This window comes from Ornithorhynchus anatinus, chromosome 4 (assembly GCF_004115215.2).
Source record: "Ornithorhynchus anatinus isolate Pmale09 chromosome 4, mOrnAna1.pri.v4, whole genome shotgun sequence".
In the NCBI taxonomy this organism is placed as follows: Eukaryota; Metazoa; Chordata; class Mammalia; order Monotremata; family Ornithorhynchidae; genus Ornithorhynchus; species Ornithorhynchus anatinus.
Genome location: NC_041731.1, coordinates 112,314,055 through 112,332,924, shown reverse-complemented (window position 1 = coordinate 112,332,924; position 18,870 = coordinate 112,314,055). Strand labels below are relative to the sequence as shown.

The following is an 18,870-nucleotide window of genomic DNA, read 5'->3' as shown; positions in this document are numbered from 1 at the left end:
ACATGGGGCTCACAGTCTTAATCCCCATTTTACAGATGAGGGAACTGAGGCACAGAGAAGTTAAGTGACTTGCCCAGAGTCACACAGCCGACAAGTGGCAGAGCTGGGATTCGAACTCATGAGCCCTGACTCCAAAGCCCGTGCTCTTTCCACTGAGCCACGCTGCTTCTCCGTGTGGGACAGAGACTGTGTCCAACCCAATTGTCTTGTATCCAACCCAGCGCTTATTACAGTTACTATTATTATTATTTCCCTCTCATCCCCAACTTCTACATTCCGATTTATCATTAACTTTAGAGCATTCTTTCACCCTCCTCATTGAGCTCATTGATAAAGACACCGGCAGCGCGTTCACAGGGATAATATATTGTTTTGAGAGGGGTTTCTTGGGGTTTTGAGCTGAAGCTGCAAGGAGGAAAGGAAACCACTGGCTCCAACCAACATTGGCAGCCATTTCTGAGCCTTAGCCTGCCTCAGGAATCCTGATGGCGGGCGGCACACCTTATGTTGGCTTTTTTCCTAGACTCTCTTTGCCTCCTCTTTCCAGTTCCAGTAACACACAGTTCCCCAAAACTGTGATGGGTGGCGAGAGGAAGAGGAAGAGAAAATGTCAAAATAGTCTTTGCTTGCCCCGGGGACGGAGAAGAGTGGGGAAGAGTACAAAACAGAATATCACAGTAAAAGCTAATAATTACCTGGGGTACAGGCATTGTACAAAAGGAAAAGGGGAAGGGGGGGGCGGGCCAGGTTTTTCAAAATCCATACGAGTACTTAGCGGACCAGAACAGATTAGAATCAGCACCTCTAGCTGTTGTCAATCAGACAGACTCCCCCAGTAGTCAGAGCAGTTGCCCGAGGACACGTTCACGGGGCGAATCCCCACCTTTCCTGCTTTGAACAAATGCCTTTCAGTGCCTCTATATAAATTACAACAAAAATAACCCCAAAAGGCTGGGAAGCACTGGTGTGAACCGTATTTTTCCAACTCGCCGCTGAGGCTGTCACGTGGGACCGATCCCAAGTCTAGAGAGATTGAATCTATTGATTGCCTTTGTCTCCATGCTCTGTCATTCCATCAGAGAAGGAAATTAAACTTGGTCTGGCACGATGGGCTCTTCACAGAGCCAGGATGGTTGCTTGGTATTTCGTGGGTTGCAAATTGATTGATGATTCATTCTAATTAAGATGGCAGGTTATTACCAGGTTCTTCCTTTTCCCTTTTTTAAAACGACTCCTAGACTTGGGTTCTTTTAGGGGCTTCGGGGGCTTCTCAGAGCCCTCAAATATTATAATAATAATAGAAATAATTATGGTATTTGTTAAGTGCTTATTTCTGTGCCAAGGACTGTATTAAGCTCTGGGGTAGATACAAGGTATTCCGATGGGATGCAGTCCCTGTCCCACGTGGGGCTCACAGCCTAAGAAAGGGGGCTTAGACTTAGTGGCTAGTTGCTTTCTCTCTGCCTCAGTTGTTCTGGATTGTATAACCACGGCCCTGGCTAACTTCATACATTCAGAGGCTCAAAAGATGCTACTTCACAGTCTTCTCTCAGTTTCCTCTTCCTTGCCAACAGAAAAGGAGGGGAGGGCAAAATTTTCCATGGTTCTCCCCATAATTTTTTTTAATATTTTCATTCATCTCCTTCTCCAGTAGCCTCTTCTGACCATGTCCCTACCCAGTCATTCTATTTTTAACGAGCTGGCTCCATTTCCACTTTCTGTCCTCCATTTGCCCTTCTAGTTCCCAGGAATTTCCAGCTTCTTGGCATCACGTTTCTGTTTTTGCATACTGTGTCCATGGTGCAATCCCATCATTACCTTTGGCATAATTGAACATTTTTCAATTCTTTTGGCCTTCAGTGTTCTATTCAAATGTGATGGATGAGTTCAAAACATGAGGCTGTTTTATCAGTCCCAAAGGGAATAAAAATAGAGTTTGGTGTTCATTTTTATCGAAAGCCTATTAATGTGCAGCGTGCAGTTTAACTACTTAAACCCATATCAGAAAATGCAAAAGGTAAGTTTTTCAGAGCAGCGTTAATTGTCCCAAGTTGAAGCTTTTTGATGAATATTTCAAATTTATGGTGTTGCCTTTGCTTTGCCAACCAGAGGTGAGCTTACTAATTTTGCAGCGGGGACCACGCGCTCTCTCTTCTGACCACCCTAAGCAAGGCTTCTCTGGGCCTCAGTTTCCTCATCTGTAAAACAGAGATTGAGAATGTGAGCCCCACAAGGGACAGGGACCGTGTCCAATGCGATTTGCTCGTATCTACCCCAGTGCTTAGCACAGTGCCTGGCATGCAGTAAGTGCTTAAATACCATAATCATTATTTTTAGGGGGTGGTGGCGATGGTTGTTGGGAACGTCCCAGCGATGCCATAGAGACTAGGGACAAAAGGAGAAAGGGGGTGATAGGGTTCACATCCAAGGTCTACTCCACTATCAGGGTTTGGGGAAAGTGTGTAGGACGGTCGTATTTATTGAGCTCTTACTGTGTGCAAAGCATTTGGATGTAGCCATTCTGGGATGTGCAGCTAGAGTGGTCTCCGGCTGTGTACTGGGCTACCTGAAAGTCGACGGCCCTCTCCCCAAAACACCGTTCCCCAAGGTCTGGGTTGGGGGTGCGGTTAGCGGGGCCTCAGAAGCTGCCCCTTTCCTTCTGCCCTGCTTCACGGGCCCCCCTTCGGGAACTTCCTCCACCCTACCCACCCTTCCCCCACTGTGAGGCTGCTGAAACTGAAACGCAAAATGTCTGAACACTTCATTGCCTTACACTTCTATTTTTGTCTCTGAGCGTCTGTTATTTTGCTCTTAGGAATTCCCTGATAGAGGAGTGGCCCCCAAAAAGGCGATTCTTATGTTTTGGCCCTTTCAGCATCTCTCGCTCTCTCTTCTCCATGACTTGGCATTTCATGCTCTTGTTCTTCGCCATTCTTTTTCTCCTTGACTCCCTAATTCGCTCAATTCTCCCTCCTGTGTACTCTGCCTTTGTTTTTCATCTTCACAGCCTGACGTACCTGCGCTGGAGCCTGAAAGGAGCCAGCAGTCTCTGCCTTGAATCCCAGTCTGGACTCTTGCTTGGACCAGTCAATCAGCCTGTGGTATTTACTGAGCACTTATCGTATTCAGAGCACTGAATTAACAACTTGGGAGAGTAGAGTTTATAGAAATAGTCCACGCATTTGAGTTTAAAATCTAATGGGGCCAGATTAACTGTGGCCTTCACCGAACTGACGTGTCATTTCCAGACAGCAAAGTGTCACCCGCCCGCTTGCTGGAAAATGTGGTTCTAATAACCTAGAAAACTCCCATACCCAAAGTGCCCACTCCATGGAAATGATTGCTCTCTGGGCTTTCTGAGGTGACTTCCAGGCTCTCCCACTACTCACAGTGAAAAGCTGGCACCCCTGCCTGGGTCTGTGTTAAAACAGCATGCAAGCCTGCCTGTTAAATGTCTCCCTGGGACTCAGGCCCTGACAACTTCCGGTTAGTCCTAAGGTCACCTCTGGCTTGAAGGCCTCTAACCAGGGTGCCGTGCCTTTCCAGGCGGGAGCTGGGAGCGGTCGGAGGAGCATTTGAACCTGCCGCGTTGAGGTTGGGAGCCACCCCTACTTACCTGGTTTGTAGGCCTGAGACCCACAGACCAGAGGACTGGACCTAACCAACTTAACGAGGATGACGATAATGATCGTAACTGTGGTATTTGCTCAGTGTTCCCTCAAGAACCTCCAATGGCTGTCCATCCACCTCCACATCAAACAGAAACTCCTTACCATTGGCTTTAAAGCAGTCAATCAATTTGCCCCATCCTACCTCACCTCACTAATCTGCTACAGTCCAGCCCACAGTCCGCTCCTCTAGCCCCTCTCATTTAACCTTTCCCACGTCGTCTCCTTAGCCTGGAACTCCCTCCCCCTCCGTATATCCCAGACCACCACTGTCCCCACTTTCCAAGCATTTCACGAGGTCTTCCCCATTTATGCCATCTTTTCTCCAGCTGGCTCTCCCTTCTGAATCGTCTAAGCACCTTAATCTGTGACCTTAGGCCACTTGGTATATCCCCACTGCCCCCCAGTCCCACAACACTTTTGTATGTATCTTTAAACTATGTATTATAAATTATTCATATTAATGTCCATCTCCCCCTCTAAATTGTAAGTTCGTTTGGGGCAGGGAACGTATCTGCTAATTACGTTGTATTGTACTCTCCCAAGACCTTAGTGCAGGGCTCTGCGCGTAGTAAGCGCTCAATAAGTACAATCGATTGATTGAGCCAAACACTATATTTAAGTCACAGGATAAATATAATAGAAGCAGATCAGACACAGTCCCTGTCCCACATGGGGTTCACAGTCTGAGGGAGAACTGCTATTAAGCTTCCATTTTCCAGATGAGACTGAGGCACAGAGAAGGGAAGGAACTTGTTCAGGTCACACAGCCGGCAAGTAGCAGAGCCAGGATTAGAAGCCAAGTCTTGAATCCCAGACTCGTGCTTTCTGCATTAGGCCACACTAATTAGGCCATTAGTTCATGGCCTCACCGGAGGGGGTCCCGTAGAGGCAGAAGAATGAAATGACCCCTCCATCCTCCGCCAAATCAGTGTCAGCAGTTCTCATTGCTCCTGAAGCCCCAGCGCCTCTTTATTTTGTGGCTTCATTGAAATTTGCCAGAATGAAGAGTTGGAGATGAAGATTCAATCTGGGCAAGTCCCCTGAGTCTCTAGTGCCCAACCTGACTTGGCTGTGATGTGGTGGGACTCTTGGCCCTTTCTTGCCCAAAATCCTCACCGTTGAAGCTGGCAGATATGTGAATGTATACATTCAGGGGCCTGAAACAGCACAAAGCAGCACTTCTTTCCACAGAGGGTGATAAAGGAACAGAACTTGTTAGCACAGAGATTGAACGGGCCCAACACGCCAGGTTCGAGAAAGGACTGGACATAGCTACAGTTTATATCAGTTACCAGAGGGAAAAGTTAGGAGCACTAGGACGAATATCAAGGACAGATAACACGTGGTTCTTCAAGCATTCTGTCACCCGGTTGGAGAGAGAGTACTGAACTGGATCAAGTGATGCCATCTTTTACATTCTTAGGGGTGTATTTATGGAAGTGTTTCTATGTTTGTGTGTGCGTGCACTGGCTTAGAGAGAGGAGAGAGAGAGAGAGAGACAAGCCCTCTCCAATGAGTTCATCGGTGCGGCCCCTCTGGCCCCATTTTCCACTGCTGAAAGGCCTGTAGCCACTGAAAGCCCGTAACTCACAACCTTCCTTTGTCTATTTCTCCTCCCTTAGGTGTTCTGTCACTTGATCATTCCCACCATGGTCTGTCCTGGGCTCCCCCTCCTCTTTGAACACCCATCTGTCTCTGACCATCCTCTGTGGTAGATTTCTGTTCTTTTTATCCTGCTGACCCCACTTCTTTGCTACTCTACCAACTTCCTTCCTCTTTGCCCATCTACCTCCACTAGCACCCTTTCGGTCATAGGCTGTCTGTCTTTGGTTTCTCTCCCTTTTAATACTTTTCCATGCTTCACTTGGCTTTTATTTAAATAATGATGATGGTATTTGTTAAGCGCCTACTCTCTGCCAAGCACTGTTCTCAGCGTTGGGGTAGATACTAGGTAATCAGGTTGTCCCACGTGGGGCTCACGGTCTTCATCCCCTTTTTGCAGAGGAGGTAACTGAGGCACGGAGAAGTTGTGACTTACCCAGAGTCACACAGCTGACAAGTGGCGGAGCCGGGATTAGAACCCATGTCCTCTGTCCCCCAAGCCCGGCCTCTTTCCACTGAGCCACGCTGCTTCTTCATGCCCATGTTGGACAGGCACTCGTAGATGAGATCGAGATACAGTGAGTAATAATAATAATGGTGGTATTTGTTAAGCGCTTACTATGTGCAGAACACTGTTCTAAGCGCTGGGGTAGATACAGAGTAATCAGATTGCCCCATGTGAGGCTCACAGTCTTAATCCCCATTTTACAGATGAGGGAACTGAGGCAAAGAGAACTTAAGTGACTTGCCCACGTCACACGGCTGACAAGTGGCAGATCCGGGATTTGAACCCATGACCTCTGACTCCCAAGCCCGGGCTCTTGCCACTGAGCCACGCTGCTTCTCAGGTTGGTGTTAGAGAAGCGAAGTGTGAGTTGGGTTGTTGGATGAAACCGAAGAGGGAAGGTAGGAGGGGGTGAGTTGAGTGAGTACTTTAAAGCAGATCAGGAGGAGAGGAGAGATGTGTGCTGAACTTTATTTTTAGAAAAATGATCCGGGCAGCAGAGCAAAGTAAGAACTTGAATGGGGAGAGACAGGTTTTAGTTCAGTGCTCTGCCCACAGTAAGCACTTAAATGCTATTGATTATCTTGCATTTACCCCAGGATTGTACAGTGCTAGAAGCCGCATGGCCTAGTGGCAAGAACCCGGGCTTGGGAGTCAGAGGTCATGGGTTCGAATCCCGACTCTGCCACTTGCCAGCTGTGTGACTTTGGGCAAATCACTTCACTTCTATGTGCCTCAGTTCCCTCGTCTGTAAAATGGGGATTAAGACTGTGAGCCCTACGTGGGACAACCTGATTACCTTGTATCTCCCCCAGTGCTTAGAATAGTGTTTGGCACATAGTAAGCGCTTAACAAATACCAGCATTATTAGTAGTAGTAGTAGTAAGCTTTTGACAAATACAACTCTTGCTATTTTTTTTTTATTATTATTTTGTTGTTTTTGGTGTCCTGTCTCCAGTTTTCCTCTAGATCCGACCCCAAAGCGCTGTTTTGTGTCTTTTTCCCTTCTCCCCCTAACCCTTCTCCATTCTCTCCAGTCACCCACCAGCTGCCAAGCCTGGGCAGATAAATGTGACAGAGCTTGTGGTAATAGTAGGTTATGTGTGTTCTCAGTGGAGTTGGGTGGTCTAATGGGAATCGCACAGAACTGTAGTCAGAAGACGCGGATTGTAATCCATGCTCTAATGCTGATCTGTTGGGTTACTTTGGACAAGTTTCTAAATTTCCTTCTGTTTCCTTTTTTAATGGTAGTTGTTAAACATTTACTATTTGTCAAATTTCATTCTAAGCGCTGGAGTAGCACAGGTGAATTGAACCCGTTGGGGGCAGGGTTGTTTCTATTTGTTGCTGAATCATACTTTACAACTGCTTAGTACGTGCTCTGCACACAGTAAGCGGTCATTAAATACGATTGAATGAATAAGATACAGTCCGTCTCCCACATGGGGGCTCAAAGTCTGAGTAGGAGGGAGAAGTGAGGGACAGAGAAGCCCAAGGTCACAGAGCAAGGACTTGGCAGATCCGGGATTACAAACCACGTCCTCTCACTCCCAAACCGGAACTCTTCCCCACTAGGCCATGCTGCTTCTCTTCTTTGAAATGGGAATAGGATACCTAACTACCTCTTAGTCTGGGAGCCCCATGTGGTTCAGGAACTGGGTCTGATGCGATTATCTTGTTTCTACCCCAGCACGTGGCCCACAGGAAGGGCTTAATCAGAAAAGAGCTCAGTCCTGGGGAACCAGGAGACGAGGTTCTAGCCCAACCCTGAAAATAGTGAACTGGACACTGGGCTGTGCCATCAGTGGTGAGGGATTTCTGCTCGAAAAACCACCCACCACATTCTTTGAGGCGGGCAGTCCCGGCAGGAATGCTGAACAATAGCTGGTCATCGTGGGTGAGGAATGTAGCAGCTACCAAAGTCCCTGCCTGTTGAGTGGGGTGCTTTGGTTTAGCCTTGATTCCCGTCTCCTGTCGCTTCACAGCCCTAACTGGGTCCTGCTTGGCCTAATGGGAAGAGCATGGCTTGGGGATCAGACTGTTTGACCTCAGGAGCATCACTTCACTTCTCTGAGCCTCAGTTTCCCTTTTAAACTGGAGTTTAAAATATCTGTCTTCCCTTCCCTTTAGATTGTGAGCCCCATGTAGAACAAGGGTGTCGTATTGCATCTACCCCAGTGCTTAACAAATGCCCCAATTATTTAAAAAAAAAATTTGTTTTTCACAGTGGGCTGCACCCCACAACCCTCCACCTACTTGTACTCTGTGCCCTATAGGCATTCAGTTGGCATAAGTAGGAGAGAATCTATATGCAAACAAACCACTAGCACTATAATCACTTCTTTTGTGTTGAGAAGCCACCTGGCCTAGTGGAAATAGCATGGGTCTTGGAGTCAGAGGACCTAGGTCCCAATCCCAGCTGCGGCATGTACTTGCTTTGTAACTTTGGGCAAATCACTTCACTTCTTTGTGCCTCAGTTCCCTCCTCTGCAAAGTGGAGATTCTGTACCTGTTCCCCCTCCTACTTAGACTATGAGCCCCACTTGGGACCTGATTATCTTGTAGGTATCTCAGTATTTAGAACAATGCTTAACAAATACCACAGTTATTATTGTTGTTGTTATTACGTTCTCTGTCCCCAAGTTCTCCATGGGATCCTCCGCTAATAGAAGAGAGATTTTTCTTCCTTTATTTTTTTTTATAATGTTTTTTGTAAAGCGCAAACTATGTGCCAGGCATGTACTAAGTTCTGGGGTAGATACAAGCCAATCAGTCCCCATCCCACATGGGGCTCACCGTCTTTCAGCCTAGGAACCTTCAGGCTATCAGCACCTGTGGTAGTTTTGGCGAATAAAGCATAAATTACATCAGATGGCGAACGATGGTAAATTGTGAGCTTGACTGTTGTTTTTATTTTTAAAGGCTTACTGTGTAACGGAACCCGGGGCGGGCTCTGATGTTGCTGGCTTAAAGACCAAAGCAGAGAAGAAAGGCGATGAATATGTGATTAACGGACAAAAGATGTGGATAACCAATGGTGGGAAAGCTAACTGGTATGTTGTTTAACTGTCTTGGGGTTGCTTCTCAGTTATTTAAATTTAAACTTTTCTCTTTACTTTCCTAATCAATCCGAGCTAATCTTCAAACTGAAGGACTTAAAAGGATACTGAGAGGCCACTTATTTTAACCCTCTGCTTTTGGGTAGGATTGCAATTAAAAGTAATGGTCTAAAAATTTTAAATAGCTCAAAAGGAAGCACCACAGCCTTCCATGCTTATCCATTCATGCTTAGTCTCTGATCGATCTCTGTCAGATACTGATGTTCTTATGGTGAGGTTAAAGATAGACAAAGTGGCAGACATGGAGGATCTACTGTGAAGGAAAAGGAAAGGAATGTGTCTATTACATTGTTATATTGTACTCTCCCAAGCTCTTAGGGAGTGCTCTGCCCACAGTAAGCATTCGATAAATACAGTTGACTGACTGAATGGAGAGAGAAACCACCAAAAGGCAAAACTACCTCTATCATTATTAACATGGAAATAAGATAAAACTTGGAAATTGCCTCCCAGGTTGTTTGAAAGGTGATGATTTGGGGGGCATAATACATAATTAGGAAATGGGACAGGTAGCAGACCCCCATGAGGTGTGAAGGGATTTGAAAGTAACTTTATGCTCTCGAGGTGAGGAGCTCCTGCTTTGAAGTTGTTCCCTGAAGAAGCTGCACAGGGAATTCAGTTGATGCCTTCATTTTCCATCAAAAGCTGCAGTGAACATATTTTAGGCCACTTGAATTCCAAGGCCCCTGGACTAAAAAGCCTGAATTTTCTGCACCTTCATTTTATTTCCCGTCGGAATGATGTATTTTGTACCTGCCAAGGCCAAACCACGTGTTAGTGCTCTCAGGGGCAGTTCCCCAAGGTCATTATCAAATGAAGCGAATTAGGGAGCAGTATTTAATACGAAAATTGGACTCCTCAGGCTTTTGGGATTGAGGGTGAGCACCGAAACCACATAGCTTTTGTAGCAAGTTACAAAAGCTACAAAAAGCTTTTACAAAAAGCCTTAAAGCTACTCTAGGATGCTTCCAAAGCCACCTTGGAACAGGGGAGGTCCCAAATTCAGCAGTTGTGCTCTCTAGGCGGGAGAAAGATATAGAGCAATAGATGGCTTATAAACACTTTTTTCGTCCACAAGCTTGAGAACCGAATGGTGAAGCCGGTCAGCATTCAGGTTGAGATGGCTATGGAAACGGAGAAGTTATGAAATTGTGAATTTTGCTTTAGCATCTAACAGAAACTTCTTACCATTGGCTTCAAAGCACATTCAGCTTGCCCCCTCCTACCTCACCTCTCTGATTTCCTAATACAGCCCAGCCCGCACACTCAGCTCCTCTAATGCCAACCACACTCACTGTGCTTCGATCTCGTCCAGCTCCCCGCCGACCTCTTGCCCACATCCTGTCTCCGATCCGAAACTCCCTCCCCCTCCATAAATGACAAGTCACCACCCTCTCCATTTTCGTTCTTAGTAAAATCACATCTCCAGTAGGCTTCCAGTGATTAAGCCCTCTTCTCCTCCCTTATTATGTCTGTCTCCCTTTCTAGACTTAATTTCCTAGTGGAAAGGGAAAGTGTCTACCGACTCTACTGTGTTGGACTCTCCTGACTTTCCAGTACAGTGCTATGCACACAGTAAGGAACCGGGTATTGGGAGTTATTCACTAGCACCCTACACTGTCAGAGATGGCACCAGTCTATTTTTTCTTATGCTTCTGACTTCTGAAAAATCCCTAAAAATAAGTTATTCAAATGTGAAAAAGTCCTATGTAAGAGCATTTATGTACAAACTCTCTCATGTATTTATAGTTACTTAAATTAATGTCTATCTCTCCCTCTAGATTGCAAGCTGATGTGGGGAGGGAATATTTATTGTTATATTTGACTCTCCCAAGCGTATAGTACAGTGCTTTGCACACAGTGAGCACTCAGTAAATACAGTTGAAATGAATGAATGAATGAGTTGAAGTTAGCGTCTGTCTCATTCCTTCATTCACTCATTCATTCTCCTGGCCTTGGGCAACGTGGACGGAGAATAACTCAACTAATGGGCTGTTCTCTACTAGGACTGAAGAAACAACACTGAAATCCTCATCTGATTTGTTTATGCAGATTTTAGGGCTACAAAATGAATCGGATATTCAGTTATTTGTGAAACTCAACAGCTATTCTGTAATTTATCTTGTGTGGCTAAAAGGTCTAGAAACAGATAAAATCTCCAAGACAGTCCCACATAATGCTGTTGTAGACTTTGAAAATAGTAAAACATAAGCTGCAATGAACTTGTTCTCAGAGACCACCTGTTGAACTAGTTACTATAATTATTATTATCATTTTTATTGGAATACTGGGTAATCTTATCGCGCTCTCTTTTTTGAGGAAGATGGATCAATAATTTGTTTGGTTAGCAATTTTCTTGAAAAAGCTTTGAATCTGGTCAATGATTGCTTCCCATCTCTCCTGCCCACCCACTCCCCTTCTTTTTTTTTTTTTTGTTTTCTTACTAAAGTTTGTCCACCTAGACAAAATTATTTATAAATCTAATTCCATTCCATTGTGGTTGGAATTAGTCCCCAAATTTCCTTGAGTATTTTTCCTCGGAGAGCCTTCCATCATCTTGATGGAACTATCATATTGACTTCAGTTAGACCCCTGCTGTTGGCATTATTGATTAAACGGCCTTCTATGAATATGTATCACCTTATAGTTTGAGGAAACTTTTGGGCCCCTTCTAATGACGATAACTGAAGATTAGATCAGTACTCGCGTACTGTCCTTGAAGGTCCTTGAGACAATATCCAGATGCAATCTAAATAGACCATGCTGTCTGGGAAGGTAATTTCATATTTGAAAGGAAAAAAGGTGCCATTTTCCAAACCTACCTTAAGCCGTTGGTTTATCTGCTTTCCCAGATTTGTCGTTTCTGAAAGAAGCAACTATGCAGTTTGTGGAGAATAGAACCAGGTGTTTTTGGGGAAGCAGCGTGGCCTAGTAATAATAATAATAATGTTGGTATTTGTTAAGCGCTTACTATGTGCAGAGCACTGTTCTAAGCACTGGGGGAGATAGAGGGTCATCAGGTTGTCCCACCTGAGGCTCACAGTCTTAATCCCCATTTTACAGATGAGGGAACTGAGGCCCAGAGAAGTGAAGTGACTTGCCCACAGTCACACAGCTGACAAGTGGCAGAGTTGGGATTCGAACCCATGACCTCTGACTCCCAAGCCCGGGCTCTTTCTACTGAGCCACGCAAAGGGCACGGCTCTGGGAGGTAGAACGATGATGATGGTGTTTGTCAAGTGCTTACTACATTCAAGCACTGTGTGTCCAAGTGACTTGCCCAGGGTCACATCGCAGACAAGTGGCAGAGTCGGGATTAGAACCCAGGTCCTCCTGACTCCCAGGCCCATGCTGTCTCCACTAAGCTATACTGCTCCTCTAACCCCAGCTCGGACACATGTCTGCTGTGTGGTGACCTTAGGAAAGTCGCTTAACTTCTCTGTGCCTCAGTTTCCTCTTCTGTAAAATGAGGGTTAATTCCATCTCTCCACCTACTAAGACTCGAGTCTGATACATAAAAAATTTTTTAATTTAAAATAAATTTAAATTTAATTTAATTTAAAAAGTTCTCATCTTCTAATGAACTCTCATAGTAATGTAATAGTTGGACCCGCTACATTTCTCTCATAGTTTTGTTATTCGTAGACTTTTATTTGTAAGTAAAGAAGATTTATGGAATTCTTGATGTTTCACTAGGTATTTTTTGTTGGCCCGCTCTAATCCTGATCCCAAGGCTCCTGCTAGCAAAGCCTTTACTGGGTTTATTGTAGAAGCGGACACACCAGGAATTCAGATCGGAAGAAAGGTAAAATATATATTGATATCCCACTTAAGTAATCTCTACCAATAACTTTCATTTCATCCCTGCTCTCTGGAGACCTCAGCAGTTGATCCTTTCTCTTCCTTTGGAGTTCCTCTTGTCTCACCCCATTCCTGAATTTTGAGTATTTTCTTCCAGAAAATGAGATTTTTTTTGACAGGGAAATTATGATGATCACTCGTTGTGGGCACGGAACACGTCTGCCAACTCTGCTGTATCGTAACCTCCCAAGTGCTGAGTACAGTGCTCTGCACATAGTAATCGCTCAAAAAGCACCACTGAGGATGATGACCACAAATTGGTTTTTGCTGAGAGCCGAAAAGCACATGGTTTCTGGTTTAAGGTTTTTCAACTAGAGAAGTGAAGTTGAAAGGAGTGGTAAAGAAGGTTGAAGAAACAATCCCTAGAAAAATCTGTCACATCTGCTGTGTGAGCTTGCGCAAGTCCCTTCACTTTGCCTCAGTGGCCTCATCTGTAAAATGGGGATTAAGACTGTGAGCCCCACGTGGGACAACCAGATTACCCTTTATCTACCCCAGCACTTAGAACAGTGCTTGACACATAGTGAGAGCTTAATGAATTCCTTAATTATTATTATTGTTTATTATTAGTATTTACTGAGGATCATTTGGGTTTAAGGAGGGTGTTAAACATTAGAAAAGTGGGCATGGGAGTCAAAAGGGAAGAGAATTATGGTTGATGGTTGCTGGGCAGAAGAGAGGGCAGAGTTATAGCAGTTGAGGATGAGTTTGAGGTGGACGAGATTGACTTGATGTCTGGCTTTCCACCAGCAGTTCTCAGTAGCATGAGCACTTGAGCGGAGGGAGAGTACTGTGGATGTGATCCAGGGCTGTGGGTTGGTGGTCCGAGATTGACCCAGGAACACGAGTTCAAGGGAGTTGTGTGGGGCGCGTGGAGTTGAGGGCATGGATTTGCGTGACAACGGAGAGGAGGTCGGGAGACCGAAAGGGGCACTGTGGTTTGGGATTATTGGAGGGGGTCAGGAAGAGATCAGGGATCTAGGATGGGGGGAATGGGATGGCTTTGTAGGGAGGAGGTGTGTGGGAGAGAAGGCAGGTGAGGCAGTTATGGTTGGGAAGAGAGATTTTAAGAGTTGGTGAGGTTAGAGATGAGGATAACGAGAGTGTTTTCAAGTTGGTGGGTGAAACGCGGTGGGGCAGAAGGACAGTGGAGAGTTGAGGAGTGAGAGGAAGCAGGTGGCTAAGGGTTCGTTAAGAATTTTCACATGGATTTTGAAGTCCTTGCAGATGAGTGTAGGGACAGAGAAGAGTAGAAGAAATGTGAGAAGCCTCAGAAATAGCATGGCGTAGTGGATAGAGCACAGGCCTAGAGTCAGAAAGTCATGGGTTCTTATCCCATCTCTGCCACGTGTCTGCTGTCTGACTTGGGCAAGTCACTTCACTTCTCTGTGCCTCAGTTATCTCATCTGTAAAATGGGGGTTGAGACCATGAGCCCCACACGGGACAGAGACTGTGTCCAACTCTGTTTGTATCCACCCCAGCCCTGAGAACAGTGCTTGGCACATAGTAAATGCTTAACAAGTACCATTATTATTATTATTATTAGAATGGTTTATGTATTTGGAAATGGGGTCTAGCGTGCGGTCGATGGTGGTGACTAGTAATTGGAATGTGACGTAGAGATGGATGATATGGGTTTCACGGGAGGAGAAAACAAGGGATTGGCCGGGTGGCTGAGGGGACAGAGGATGGTGCGAAAGCAGAATGGGGGGACAAGAAACAGGCCAACTCTTCGTGTTTTCCCAGTGAGTCTCCAGTGTGGATTCATGAGTTAGACTATGGGCAGTGCCTTGAGAACGAGGGAGAAATGGTAGTGAATAAAATCCCAGGATGACAAGGAGCCTTGGCTACTCCAGCTCACCCTGTCCCGTGTCCAGAAGGGGCGAGGGCCAAGTATGGAAGGCATCTTCCAATCACATTCCTGGAACTCGTCGGCTCACCTGATCCCCCCATTTGAATCCAAACCTACTTCTGTACACAGGTGCCCAGTAAATTCTTTTGTTTGATTGGGAGAAAATTATATTTCCAAATGCTGCTCTTGATTTGTTTGTTCCTACGTTCAGGTTAAAATTCAGCAGATTAAATCAGGCCCAGTTTTACAAATTCTCCGGTTTAATATTTAAGTGCTTTAGAAATTTTACGTCTTTCGGCCTGTCTGGGGAACCCTTAAATGTTTTGTCACAGTGCCCTAAGCTGTCCTCTAGTGGTCTGAAAGAGCTAGATTTTAAGTTGCGTGAATTACTGTGAGATTCTTATCCGTATTTTGTATACATGCATATACGTATATTGTTCTCGTGGGCAGAGAACATGTCTGCTAATTCCACTGTACTGTACAATGTTCTGCACATAGTAAGCATTCAGTAGGTGCATCTGCTTGTATTAAAACTGGAAAATATTTAATGTTTTCCGATTTCATTTTCAGGAATTAAATATGGGCCAGCGTTGCTCAGATACACGAGGAATTGTTTTTGAAGATGTGAGAGTGCCCAAAGAGAATGTTCTCATTGGAGAGGGGGCTGGCTTCAAGATTGCGATGGGAGCTTTTGATAAAACCAGGCCTCCAGTAAGTAACAGCACTGGGGAAGTTGGTGAGGGGAAGGTGGGAGGGTCTTCTCTCTCTTCTGTTATCCTTTAGGAAATGAGTAACCCGGCTTTATCACGTTGAACTTCAGGTAGCCGCTGGTGCCGTGGGGTTGGCCCAAAGAGCCCTGGATGAAGCGACAAAGTACGCTTTGGAGAGGAAGACCTTTGGACGATTGCTCGTTGAGGTGAGTCCAAAATAGCAAATGCCTTCGGTGGTGTCGTCAGACGTATTTATTCCAAAGATACGTTTCAACGTGCTGGAAGCCCTGAAGAGAGTCTCTGTGTTGATCCTGCCCGAAGGCCGCGTCATCAGGTGGTAGGCAGGGCTTCGGATCATATTCCCCTCCGGCCGTGCCTCTGACCGATTTATGTTGACACTGGAGAAGCAGCGGGCTTAGTGGCCAGAGCACAGGCCTGGGAGTCAGAAGGACCTGGGTTCTAATTCCGGCTCTGCCACGTGCCTGCTGTGAGACCTTGGTCAAGTCACTTATCTTCTCTGTGCCTCAGTTACCTCATCTGTAAGATGGGGATAAGAATGTGGGCCCCGTGTGGGACAGGGACTGTGTTCAATCTGATTGATTTGTGTCTATCCTACTAGCTTAGAATAGTGCTTGACCCATAGTAAGAGCTTAACAAGTAGACTCTAATGCGGGGATTTCTAAAGTCTAGTTGAGGACGCTGTTTGGAAGGCTGCATTAAGAAAAGCGTTTGCCCGTTGTGAAGCACAAATAGGCAATAAATGTAGCATATCTTAAATTAGACTCTCACGCCACCTATTTTTGTTGGCTTTCACATTTTCCTCCTTTTAAGCACTTCGAAGCCATGTGGTTTTTACATATGGTGAACCCCAAGTAATATCCTTAAATTTCAGCACTTGTGAAACCACACAGGATCCTAGAATTTTTTGAAATCCGCAAACAACTCGAACTCCAAGCTCTTTGAAAGCCGCTGGAGCGGACCTAACTCGCCGATTGGAAGAAGGAACGGCCCACTTAGAGAGGGGACCATTTTACCCTGTAGGCGTTTAACTGAGATCCACCTTGTTGTTACCGTGTCCTAATGCTGTGATAGCCCCAACGGAGGTGCTGGAGAAAGAAAGTGACATGTCGGACCTGAGGGCCACCTGATCTCTGAGGAAGACAGGGAGGGAGTGACCTCGGGTTCCCATTGTCGGGGGTCTCCCTGCCCTCCCCACCCCCGGGACCCCCTTCAAGATCCTTACATTGCTTACCTTGGTGGATGGAAGCTTGAGAGTAAATGTGGAGTGGGAACAAGTAGCTTTATCGAGTGTCTTCCCCATTTTATCTGAGTTGATTTTGTTCCATACCAGACTAATAATAATAATAATGTTGGTATTTGTTAAGCGCTTACTATGTGCAGAGCACTGTTCTAAGCGCTGGGGTAGGTACAGGGTAATCAGGTTGTCCCACGTGAGGCTCACAGTTAATCCCCATTTTAGAGATGAGGTCACTGAGGCCCAGAGAAGTGAAGTGACTTGCCCACAGTCACACAGCTGACAAGTGGCAGAGCTGGGATTCGAACCAATGACCTCTGACTCCCAAGCCCGGGCTCTTTCCCTGAGCCACGCTGCTTCTCCATTCATTCATTCATTCATTCATTCATTCATTCATTTGTATTTATTGAGTGCTTACTATGTGCAGAGCACTGTACTAAGCACTTGGAATGTACAGATCGGCAACAGAGACAGTCCCTGCCCATTGACGGGCTTACAGTGTAATCGGGGGAGACAGACAGACAAAAGCAATAGCAATAAATAGAATCAAGGGGATGTACATCTCATTAAAACAACAGCAATAAATAGAATCAAGGTGATGTACATCTCATTAACAAAATAAATGGGGTAATGAAAATGTATACAAATGAGTGGACCAGCACAGTGCTGAGGGGAGGGGAAGGGAGAGGGGGAGGAGTAGGGGGAAAGGGGGCTTAGTTGAGGGGAGGTAAAAGGGGGACAGAGAGGCAGCAGAGGGAGCAGAGGGAGAAGGGGAAGCTCAGTGTGGGAAGGCCTCTTGGAGGAGGTGAGCTCTCAGTAGGGCTTTGAAGAGGGGAAGAGAATTAGTTTGGCGGAGGTGAGGAGGGAGAGCATTCCGGGACAGTGGGAGGACGTGGCCCAAGGGTCGATGGCGGGATAGGCGAGAACGGGGGACGGTGAGGAGGTGGGCGGCAGGGGAGCGGAGCCTACGGGATGGGCAGGAGAAAGAGAGAAGGGAGGAGAGGTAGGAGGGGGCAAGGTGACGGAGAGCTTTGTAGCCTAGAGTGACTCTCCAACTAGTTTTAGTGAGTGCAGTACACTGTACTAAATACTTGGGAAAATAAAACAGAAGCATGAGAATCATTCCCTGCCCATAAGGATTTTACCTTTTAGTGGAGGAGACGGGTATAAAATATTTACAAATAATCAGAATAAATAATTGGCATTTTAATATATATAATTATTATTATTATGGTATTTGAAAAGTGCTTACTATGTAGATACAAGTAATCAGGTTGTCCCACCTGGGGCTCACAGTCTTAATCCCCATTTTACAGATGAGGTAACTGAGGCCCAGATAAGTGGCTTCCCCAAGGTCACACAGCAGACAAGTGGCAGAGCCGGGATTAGAAGGCACGTCCTCTGACTCTCCACTAAACCTGCTGCTTGTCTGTACTTCTTTGTACATATACATGCAAATCTACATCTCCAGCCCTGATCTCTCTCCCTCTCTCCAGTCTTGCATCTCCTCCTGCCTTCAAACATCTCTTCTTGATGTCCTCCTGTCACTTCAAACTTAACATGTCCAGAACAGAACTCATCTTCCCATCTACACTCTGTTCTCCCCCGACTTTCCCGTCACTGAAGACAGCGCCACCATCCTCCTGTCTCACAAGCCCGTAACCTTGGCGTTTTCCTTGACTCCTCTCCGTCATTCAACCCACATATTCAATCCATCACCAAATCCTGTCCATCCCACCTTCACAACATCGCAAAAACCCACCCTTTCCTCTCCATCCAACCAGCTACCTCATTAATACAATCACTCATCCTGTCCCTCCTGGATTACTGTATCCGCCTCCTTGCTGTCTCTCCTTACTCCATTCCATACTTCTCTCTGCTGCCAGGACATGTCACCCCGCTCCTCAGAAAACTCTAGTGGATGCCCACCTACCTCCACATCAGACAAAGACTCCTCACCTTTGGCTTTAAAGCACTCCACCACCTTGCCCCCTCCTACCTCATCTTCTACCAACCAGCCTGCACTCTTCGCTCCTCTAGTGCTAACTTTCTCACTGTGCCTCGGTCTTGCCTGTCTCGTCGCTGACCCGTTCCCCACGTCCTGACTCTAACCTGGAACACCCTCCCTCCTCCAATCCACCAGACAGTTACTCTCCCCCGCCTTCAAAGCCTTATTAAAAGCACATCTCCTCCAAGAGGCCTTCCCAGACTAAGCCCCTCTTTTCCTCCACTCCTTTCTGCGTCGCCCTGACTTGCTTCCTTTGTGCTTTCCTCCTCCCAGCTCCACAGCACTT

General features: G+C 46.1%; 1 protein-coding gene across 1 annotated transcript in view; it reads left to right on the top strand.

Annotated features, from left to right (window-relative positions):
- The window catches only part of ACADM (acyl-CoA dehydrogenase medium chain), a 50,449-nt gene that overhangs the window by 18,149 nt on the left and 13,430 nt on the right, over positions 1 to 18,870 (top strand). Inside the window, exons 7-10 of the mRNA XM_029062483.1 lie at positions 8,701 to 8,831; positions 12,594 to 12,702; positions 15,182 to 15,322; positions 15,432 to 15,527. Of these exons, the coding sequence (XP_028918316.1) occupies positions 8,701 to 8,831; positions 12,594 to 12,702; positions 15,182 to 15,322; positions 15,432 to 15,527 (477 nt within the window). The remainder of the gene's footprint in view (positions 1 to 8,700; positions 8,832 to 12,593; positions 12,703 to 15,181; positions 15,323 to 15,431; positions 15,528 to 18,870) is intronic.